Source organism: Pocillopora damicornis, chromosome 4, assembly GCF_964200805.1.
Source record: "Pocillopora damicornis chromosome 4, jaPocDami1.2, whole genome shotgun sequence".
NCBI lineage: Eukaryota > Metazoa > Cnidaria > Anthozoa > Scleractinia > Pocilloporidae > Pocillopora > Pocillopora damicornis.
In genome coordinates this window covers 26,322,478-26,333,612 of record NC_142673.1, presented here as the reverse complement: position 1 = coordinate 26,333,612, position 11,135 = coordinate 26,322,478, and the positions used below count along the sequence as shown (strand labels likewise).

General features: G+C 37.8%; 1 protein-coding gene across 1 annotated transcript; it reads right to left on the bottom strand.

The window, feature by feature from the left end:
* Positions 1 to 5,199: 5,199 nt before the first annotated feature.
* Positions 5,200 to 9,656, bottom strand: LOC149047440 (uncharacterized). The gene is made up of 5 exons (XM_089205069.1): positions 9,507 to 9,656; positions 8,949 to 9,053; positions 6,616 to 7,107; positions 6,385 to 6,415; positions 5,200 to 5,709 (listed from the first exon to the last, which is right to left on the bottom strand). The coding sequence occupies exons 2-5, from the start codon at positions 9,035 to 9,037 to the stop codon at positions 5,281 to 5,283; spliced, it is 1,041 nt and encodes a 346-aa protein (XP_089061195.1). The 5' UTR covers positions 9,038 to 9,053; positions 9,507 to 9,656; the 3' UTR covers positions 5,200 to 5,280.
* Positions 9,657 to 11,135: the final 1,479 nt, after the last annotated feature.

Here is an 11,135-nt window from a genome sequence, read left to right as displayed (position 1 = left end):
ACTTCGCCGCAAAGAAGGGACTGCTCGTAGTCGTAACGCTAGTTTGGTTCTGAAACGTTCATACAGGTCTAAAGAACAGAAACCAATTTTGTTAAAGCAGGTTTCATATTAACACGTTGACCGAGCGCTAATCAATATGATATTCGATACGTTTTGTTCGCCTTTTTCGTCACAAGACAGAATCATTTGCCAGCATTTAGCCGTTTGAAATGTTTAGAGAATCGATCAGTGTGTTCTAAAAGCTCTGTCCAACAATCTCTCCTTTTTAAAATGGTTTAAGTCTAACATTTATTAAGCTACCAATATAAACGTTCGGAGTTTGCTCAACAGACTAGTTTGCATAATTCTGCTGTCATGCCAAAAAAATTAACCACACGTTTGAAGTCACCAGGGCGAAGGAAATTAATAAGTGTAAGTTTTTTTTCTTCTTAATTTTTATGCTTTCGAAAATCTTATTAGAAGAGATCAACTGGATTTTTTTCAATGTAATTTAGTGTTAACAACTGAGTTGAAAACGTAAATTGGCCACCGTAAAGGGTAAAAAAACTAACGTTTCGAGCGTTAGCCCTTCGTTGGAGCGATTGAGTTTTCAATGATTTAGTCTGGACTTGAGAAATATCATCTTAGAGAGAAAGAGTACTTTTGACCAATTTCAGAAAGCTGTCTGATGGATGTTTTCAAATAATTTATAGCGAACCTGTGAACAATCACATATCAAAATTGAAATGCTTTCCAAACCCCTTATATATCACAAAATATAGGAATACAAACGATTTCTTGCTGTATGTGGTGTATTACGAGCAGCGAGCTTGTCAACTTGAAATTTTCGATGTCGCAAGAGATCAAAAAGGGACATTTTGCAGCTTTGATTTTTGAGACCTCTCAAATGACCGCATTTCCAGAAACTAATGGGGTTTTATTTACTTAATACCAAAGATAATTTAATGGGTAAAGTTTAAGGCAAAACTGTTTTGCGATGCGACACGCCATGGAGCGTTCTTAAAGAGATTGCCACTCAACAGTTAAACATCTATGGCCACAACTCTAAAAGATTGGTGACTAATACAATGATTTACTGGATGCTTACGGAACCCAAATCGTCACCAGAATGATAGAACAGCCACTGATGGGAAATTAGAGAATACAGTTTTATAAAACTATTTAAATAAAAGACAAAAAAGAAAAAAACCTTACACCACTGAGTGGAGTGATTTGACGTCCAATTCCATATCCAATCTCCTATCCAAACCGTGGACTGCAGGAGCCATCTTTAGTCAGATCTTTTCCACAGGAGTTCAAGCGGTGACAGTATTTCATAACTTTTTGGTTTCATCCTCAGTGGTATCATCGACGCAGGAGATAAACTTGTCGTACAGTTTACAAGCTTTCTCATACCTGTTGGCCCAAGAATCAAAACTGAGACCTTTGCTACCACATTCTTTCCTAAGCTCTCCAAGTTTCTCGCTCTTAATCTCGTCGGAGGATTTTCCGTTAACGCGATCAAATCTGCATAGGGTGACGATACAACTTCCCTAATCAAGAACAGCGTCTCTGCAATCACTTTTAGGTCCACTCTTTAGCTTATGCCCCCACGAGTCAGATGCTATCCAGCAGTAAGGGCTAAAACCAGCTCCGGGAGCCGACCGGCAAGAGCCTGTCATAGCACAATTTCCCTCAAACCGTCTAAAATTCCAAGTCATTCCAATCATGCCAAGTGGTAATATTTTGAACACTGAAGCTATCGTCTGCTTAGGCCTGATAAAGACTTTTCTTGACAGATTTCTTCTTTGATTGTACATTTCTGCCGTAAAACAACAACGATAACGACAAAAACAACAACAACAACCGCAATAAAACAAGCAGAGAAAGGGAAAAAATGCCGTAAATAAGCTTGCGATACGTCTAACCGTTAATGCTCTGTGAATTAAACGTCAGCGTCGGCCTCCATCATCGCCTCCTCTTCATGTACGATTACACACATTGATAGGAAAATGAATTGATAAACGAATTACAACCTCATCTATAAAGCAATATTTTTAGCTCAATGAAGCTGATAGGATACACACTTGATTGAGTCGACGGCTTACAATAAAGTATGGGGTTCCAAGTATATTTCATTTTAGATTAGGTGTAGACAGTCGGTTCTTCAAGTTATCTGTTAAATATTACGGATCAACGTTGGAGAACGTTGCATATAGCACAGACTTTTTTCCAAATGTCAAGGTATTTGATGAGAATTTCGCATGACTAAATAGGGCAGGTTTCAAAAAAGCGGCTAAGAGAGGATTCGTGAATATGCCCCCCCCCCCTCCTCTAAACGTTTTCATTCAAAAGTGAAAGGTGAAAGGGAGACGAAAACAGTTTATTTTTTTGACTTGTTTATTCAATCTAAATATTGGAGAACTTGACGTCATCTAATTCGATTTCTTAAATCTTTCACTTTGAAACAAAGTGTGTCGATTATTTATCTTGTCCTAAATACTCAATCATTGTCACATCACTTTGTTTGAACTTTCCACGTCGAAGTGATCGCCAAGCTGAACTGCACAACTCTATTAGGTCGATTAAGAATAAAACCTCGTTTTTTTTTTAAACTCATTTTGATTTTTTTAGGAAGAAACCAAGGAACTGCTAACTTGATTTTTTGTTTTCTGAGAAACGTGGTAAGTAGTTACTGAATAATTATCTTTGAAAAGCTAATGCCCTCCCGCCGATTCTTCCCCCGCCATCTTGGAACCGAAGCAGATTTCTAGCAACAGGCGTCCTTTAGAAGCCATTAAGGCTGGAATTTTTTTAATTTACTTTTCTTTCAGTCCTTAAGTCCTACTTTTTTACAGTTTACTGTCTGGTTTCGTTTTATAACAAAGTTAATAATCTAATTGATGTGAGGCTTTGAATTTGCTTAACGTGTTTGTAATTTCGCTCACGTTTTTACTCACTAATCGCTTTTGCTCTTTGTTCTTTGAAGAGAACCAGCAGATATGAAATTTCGTGGCGCAAAATAAGCCTCTATACCTATGAAAAGTGTTTCAATGTTCGAAAAATCTTCAGGTATAAAAAGATTCCGGCATCCTTTTTGGTTGAAAATCAGCCTTCAAAAAAACATTTTCAATGAATTGTAGATAAACCCACGACTGTAGAAATCAGTGAGACCCTTCTGGCTCAAATGGTTCCACAACTAATCATGTAGTAAAATTTGGATCCTACGCGATCTCTCAGAGTAACATTGCGACATCATAAACGAGGAAACCTCAGCTGAAAGCAATAAAGGCAAGAGCGAAACATCAACATAACAACCCTGTAACTACAATTAGGCTTTACGTGCCTGGTTACAACTCGATAGTAAGTCCAGCAGTTGCCTCAAAGCTTTTACATCTCCGAAACTTTTAGTTGAAAATGGTTCGTTTGCAGTCTTCTTCATCTTCAACCAAATCAGTAGGTGGAAATTACAAACAAAAGAAATGGATATAATTCATTTAGTTTAGGAGCGAAACATTTTCACTCCCAAGATTGTCCACTGTCTCCTGACTTGTCTTCCAATTTTATCTCTAAGAATTTCACGTTGAATCAAGCAATAACCCTTACTCTATGGTTTTCTCTCCCATAATTAGCCATCTGCTTGGAAATGTATTGATATTTAAAGAGAAACTTGAGAAAATTAACGACACCTTTAAAATTAAAAAACATGTTTCGACAGTTCTTCTGTCATCTTCAGTTCTGAATAATATAAATTACAAACTTGAATGTAAAGAGTGAACAAAATGCTTCTTAAGTTCGCTACGTATCTGCTTCTATCCAGACCTTTTGGCAATATCATCCACATGTCAGGGAAAGAGAAACTTTTGAATTAAATAACTCTCTACCGGTTGAGGAGGCCAAAGTAGGACTTTGCTTGATTTGAAGGATGGTGTCTCCAAATAAAGAAGCAAATCTCTTATTTACTGAGGTACCAGAGGCATTAATCACTTCTTCGTCATTCTCGTTGCGTCTGTTTGTTTTGATACACGTTGTACAGTATCCGCGAACCATAATTTCGCAGAACTTTCGTCCGTTCTTTTGGTCAAATAAGCAGTAATAGCATGTTGACGAACTGGAAAAGTGGCAGAACGAAGACGGCGAAAATGGGACGATGGCTGTCCTAGAGGGAAGAACAGGGGCTCCATCAACTTTCCAAATCTGGCCCAGCAAGGCACCTGTTTGTTGTTCGATTCTATCTGTATAATGATTGCGTTGCAAGGATGCCCTCCTTGACTTCGTTTTCCATTTAGCAGGTATCTTCCTCGCCCAAACGTGAAGATCATGTTGAATCAGTTCACTCATGTCAGTCAGATTGGTGTCTTTGCCTTGTTCGTGAACGAGATGAGTTGTCTGTAATAGTTTTGTGATTGTTAGTTAAGTGAGACTAGGTTATTATGCACATCTAACTAAATAAACTGGCTATTTAGCAAAGGAAATTAACAATAACAGTTCAAAGTACAGCTGCGCAGTTTCAAATACTAAGATCTTCTTTTGTTTACTTTTTTTTTCCAAAGATGTGCTTCAGTTGTGTTGCAATCAATTAGGTGCTACGTGCCAATATCACCCCAGACACTGGCGGCCTATTTGGCCAAACTTAAAAGCAGACAAAGACCTATAATCCTTTCTTGATCTTTCTTCTCTTTACGCCCGCCTGCTAACTTTATACCAAATTCCCTTGCGTAATGGTGTAAAGACGTCATTTAAGGCCTAAAGACAATAATTAAAACAATTCAGTGTGTTTATTATATCACAACGCTAATAACACGTGTGGATCTTAAACACCAACAAGCAGCTCTTTTGGTTCTTCTATTTCCGTCTCTAGGTAGCAAAGTCATGGGTCCCACAATTCTAACTACTTGACAGACTTCCTCAATGACGTAAGAGCATGGGACAATATAACTGACAAAAGTTTATAAAAGGTTTTCACAAAATGATCGTGGTTCATAAACAAGAGGTTGCCTTTTTGTCTATGTAAGGTTTTAAGTAAAATTTGTCTTTCACAAGCAAAAGTTTCTGTGGAATTTGGAACATTTGTGCAGCTTGTGCAGCGTTATTGCTTGCAAATGTGAGACTATACTTGAAAGAAACCGTCAAGGAAATATTCATAAAGAAATCGTGTTAAAAAAAAAAGATTTTTTTCAAAGACACAAGTAAGTAAATATGTAAACGAAAATGATAAAATTTGCATCATAAGATGATTTTATTTGGTTGAAACACAATAATTTGATGACAAGGCATAGAACCGAATGTCTTAATTCTTCTCTACGATAACCTATCTTCGGCCTCAGAGAAATCTGCCTCCCTGGTTTCGGATGAGCCATCTTTGCCTTTGATAACATAAGTGGGTGTTTTTATAGTGTAAACAGTGCCATCACTGTTTTTACACTCGCCAACAACCTGAGACACTGATACTTCACTTCGTGGCTCAACACCGATGGATATTCCACTAGTCACTTCCTGATATTCCGTCCCAGTAGTAGACAAACTCCAGTCATGCTGAAATGCTCCTGATGCACCGATCTTTGCGTCAAAAAGTTTCATCACGCTAAGTCCGACTTCCCCTGATACAGTTACACTTGAACTTCCACCACTGGACGTAGACTTGGAGGAAGACATTCCTTTAGTTATGGTGATCGTTTTGGTAGCTTTTTCAGTGCGATGCTCGTTTATCACTTTTTGCAAGAAGACAAGCTGTGGAAATAAAAAGAAGTTATACATTAATTTGTATTTTATTACATAACCTTTGTTGCTTCTCCCTTGCTATTTAGTTTTGCTCCCATGCCTACCATGCCTAAAATCACGAGAAAAACTTAATGACACAAAGAAGGATCTTAAAGAAGACAAAATCCCATTTATTTGTAACTTTTTGTGCGAGTTTTCTTAACGCTTAGTTTTTTCTTCAAAGAAAACCGTGTAGGGGAGTGGTGATCGCAGCAGACTCGCAGAACCGCTTTGGGTATCGGCCAGATTTCTCTATCGATAGTTCCGAGTTTGAATGTTTTTGTAAAAACTGAGTAAAATTGTCTGACTCCAGTCCTGTCAGAGAGAAAATAATTGATCTTGGTACGTTTAATTTTGATCATTTGTTATGGGTTATTTGAATTGAGCGAGGATAAACGAGCCAGTGCAGCCAAGTGCACTTCAACAAAAAACATGGTAAGGTTTTGGTAGATATGTTGTACAGAGAATATCAAACTAATGACTAGCCAGGGGCAAACCAACCAGGCGTAGAATCATGCAAATTGAGAAAGAAACATGTAGTTGATTTTACGGAGAAGTATGAAGAAACTGCTCTTTCTGGTTGTTTATCTGCTTTTTCGAGGATCATCTTGGCCTCTGAGCAAAGAAGACAGATCATTAGCATACCTTTTCTTTCGGTTTACAATCTATGGCGCACCTTTATTTAGGAAAAAAAATGAAGAGGAGTTAACTGATTAAAAGATAAATGTTTATGGTCCCAACTCTTAGGGATTGGTGACTAATGCAATGATCTACATGATGCTTACGGAACCCAATTGCAAAACGTCACCAGAATAATGGAACATCCTACTGATGGAAAATTCAGAGAGTGCAGTTTTGTTAAAATAAAAAACTTACACCGCTGTGTAGGGTGATTTGACGTCCAACTCCGTATCCAATCTCCTATCCAAGCCGCTGACTGTGCAGGAGCCATCTTGAGTCTGATCTTTTCCACAGGAGTTCAAGCAGTGACAGTATTTTATAACCTTTTTGGTTTGGTCCTCAATGTGTTTACTGAAGCAGGGGCTAAACCTGTTGAACAATTTAACAGCTTTGTCGTATCTTCTGGCCCAAGAATCAAAGCTGAAACCTCTGGTATCACATTCTTTCTTCAGCTCTCCCAGATTCCTCCTGTTCATCTGGTCACAGGTTCTTCCGCTAGCGCGATCAAAAGCACATGAGCCGAAGATACATTTTCCCCAGTTAAGAGCAGCCTCCGCGCAATCGCTTGTAGTTCCACACCTTAGCCCATGCCCCCACGAGTTGGCTGCTATCCAGCAGTAAGGGCTTATACTAGATCCGGGAGACGACTGGCAAGAGCCTGTCATAGCACAATAACCCTCAAAGCATCTGAAATTACAATCACTCCATTAGAATACTTCTCTGAAGGAGAGAGCGAATAAAACAGTCCAAAGGCAACGTAACAATTTATAAGACTATGAATATATATATGCTATTCGCCTGCCGGGACGTCCGTATTGGGTAAAACTGTGCCGGAGGTCTCGAGTAATTAACTGTGATTACAGTAAGATTTTCCATAAACCGAACAATTTTTGAGCGAGTAAATGGTAGTTAAAATAAAGTAATGCAAATTAAAGAGAGAGGCTTCACCGAAACATTTTCATTTGCATAATGATAAAGGTGGTTTAACAGGCTTCCAACAAAGTTTGGAACATTATTTTTTCAAGTTTCTGTCACAATCTGACACCTGTCAATAGAGAGCGCGTAAGAAAAAAAACGCAAGTACATTTTTGAAAAAAACAACGGAACTAGTTTGGCAAGGATTGTCACGACAATATTTTCTTCAAAAGCAATCAATGATCTTACGGAAAGTATTGTTCAGTCTCATCGACGATTAATTAATGTACGATGATTTACTTCTGTTCAGTAAGTAAATGGCAAGGAAAATAATTGTAAATTGGCGCATTAAATTCAAATTTTCTATTATGAAGTTGTGAGAGTTTGCTCGTTTGTTTACCGCAACGGCGTGTGTAAATCTGGCCTTTCCTCCACAAAAACTAAATTCGAATGAGGCACTTCAACTAGACACAAGGGGATTTAATGCGGCTTTTTCTCTTTTGAATTACTCCAGTTTCTGTTGTGCAATTTATAATACAAATGTTCAAATTGAACGGACTTGGAAAGACTCACCGAGAGCGCCTTTGTAGTAGAACTGAAAACTTCGCTCGTCCTTTCACTACTTACAAATTGTTTGAGAGAATTCAGATATTAAATGAATAAAAGTTCCATCGATTAATTCAATTACAAACAGATATCTCACTTTTTAACTTTCCAGGTACTTTTTGTGAAGGATTAAAATTAATTACAAACGCTTTTTAGGCCGCTCGTCAACCAATTCAATTACACTTTTGCCTATACAAAAATTAATTTTGAAACCAACATTTTTCTGTCAACCAAGGGGATTTGAGAGAGAAAAAAAAGAGAGGATTAACAGGTTATTTATCGGTTTGAAGTAGTGACCGACATGTTTTGCTAAAAAATACTGCCCAGCCGGAAAAATGAGGTATATTTACGAAAAATAGCAACGGTAGGATGTAGGGATGTACTCGGCGACATACGAAAGTGTTACCATTGCTCGTGAGCAGAGATAGGAAAAATACGGACCGCGTTAAGAACCAATCAGATTGCAAGATTGACGAGCCCTCTGAAGAAGAAATAAATATAGATCGTATATGTGAACCGCTGATTAAGAAAGGAATATAAGCGATCTTCGCATTTATGAACACTACTGAAGCAGTAGTGAAAATGAGGCCTGGAATAAGTCCAGGCCTGTAGGGGATTTGAACCTATTTGAAACCGGTGCAGTGCCCTACCAACTGAGCTAATAAGCCAATTGGGAGCTGGTCATTATGTTGGTTCGCAATAAACCCGTGAAGTGATGAATTGATGACTGTGAATATATATATAAAAATCATGGATGTGAACTGCGGATTAAGAAATGAATATGGAAGCGTTCTCTGCTGTAATGAACATTACTTACAATTCTCTAATATGCTAAGGAGTCTTAATCTTCTGTTCTGTTTTCTGCTCTCTCGAGGTACTTCGAAATCGATCAATCTCCACAGATTTTAATGTGTGCTTTATAAAGCACTTCTAACATATTTCTTCTTCGCAGTCTGATCTAATTGTTGTCCATCTGGCTTTTAGTAATGAGACTGAAAGGAACTTACTCATAATCCTTTGAGCTGACCACTTTGGAAGACAAAAACAGCTGTATACCCAGGAGGAGGACGTGTCCAATTTTGACGGTTTCAATCATTCTGGCACTATTTTCGCTAGTAAAAAAATCGGCAAATACGATTAAATGAATTAACTTAAGCACTTGATGGATGGCAAAGAATTCATAAACGACAATGGCTTCGAACGTCAAAGTTCAGTAGGTTTGAGTATTGTACAAGTGCCATTAGGTTACATGTTCATATCCTATAAATTCTTTTGGAGTCAGTTTTTTTTTCAGTCTCCTATTGACAAAATTTCGCAAAAGTTATAAACATCAAGCATTGCGGGATGCATCTTGTAACTTATTTTATCAGATACTCCTAACTTCTTTGTTTCTTCTTTGTCATTTGCAAATGCAATTTTCCAGCTTCTCTAGAAAACTTTTCTTTTTATTCCATGAGGCGCCAAAAGACAATTGTCTTCTTTTATACTTGTGTTTGCCTACTAATGATTGACAGAAATGAGATAGGCGGTAACACGAGGTTTAAACGAACTGGTAATTCACCTACCACTCTTGATGCCCAGATGTTTGGAAGAGAATCTTCACCAGCACTGTTCTCTATTCTCTGTGATTTGCTTCTTCAGTTTAAAAGGCGAGTGCTTGCACGTTTCTTTTGAGACTTACGTCATGCCCCATTAGTTTAAGGGTCATAAAACTTGTGGAATGAAAATGCTGGTAGCCTCTTGAAATTATGACATTCCAGACAGAATTTGTGATCACATTGAGAAGTGATGCATATAAAACAAGAAAATGTTAACTCTGAAAACTGCGGCGGCGCATTAATCATTTATAAGTGCTGCAAACTTGGAGAAAAGACCAAGAAAAGACAACGGAATTTCAAAAATTGAACTTTTTATCACTTTGGGAAATTATAAAAGCGAAAAGAAAGGATATTAATTAAAACTTTGAACGATTAAACAAAGAACAAAATTATATAAAAGGCCACTTGTTCCCTCGTTACAAACACGTTTCTTCGGACATTTCTCGGTGCTAAATCACTGATTATTTTCTGATCAAGGATTTCACATAGTTTCTTGTGGATATTTTGACCAGAAGAGAAAAATTCCAAATGAATAATGACAAAGATAAAAGATGTTGCGGGTGCATTAATAAGAAAACACCTGAGTTTTCATCGGAAATCTGGGCCCTATACGTCTTAACCTAAGTTTCTACATATGTAACAGGTATTGTGTACAACTTGGATCGACTCACCCATACATGTATAGGTGACCTGTGTCGGTGACCAGTGTCGGTGACCTGTGTCGGTGACCTGTGTCGGTGACCTGTGTCGGTGACCTGTGTCGGTGACCTGTGTCGGTGACCTGTGTCAGTGACCTGTGTCGGTGACCTGTGTAGACTTTCCTTAGACGTTTCTATTACGCAAAGTTTGTTTTATCATATATTTTTAAATACGTGAAACTCTCTAAGTTTCAATACCAGAGCAAGCAAAACGTTCAGCTGTTTTAAGCGCAAGCACTAAACGGGAGCTGTGTCATGTCGTCCAATAAAATCATCGAAGACTGCCATAATTTTACCTAAACATTTTAGAGTTAACAACAATATATATACTTATATATAGGCGTTTAAAGATAAAATTTTATGCGAAATCTATTTTAAAATATATAAAAGTTTATTCTGTTCTTTCTTCTTAATTATTGTAATTAACTATTTTTTTTCAGCTATTGTAAATGCTGCACTCTACTGTATTGTTGTGTAGCGAACGAGAATTAAAAAATAAAACAATTCCATTTTCTGATACCGAAAAAGTGAAGTTGCTAGAATTTCGGCGTTTGAATCCCAAACTATCTACAAAAGCCTTAACAAATAAAGTCGGACTTAAAGTTCACACGACAACCAGGTGGACAATCAGACATAGTTTGAAGCTACACTGGTTTGCAGATTTAATGAATGTAACCGAAGAAGTTACAATTCATAGACCCAACGTTTCGACACTCCTGTCTAGTGCCTTCATCAGGGGTGATCTAAACGCTGCAACAAGAGGTCCTTTTATTTGATCACTAATTAGCGGCCTTTTTTTTCTGACGAGGTGTAAATAGGCGTCAGGAAGCAGACCGCCATCGTCACGATTTAACGGAGCGTGGGCGGAGTTAATGTGCCAAGCCTCCAAACAAAGGCG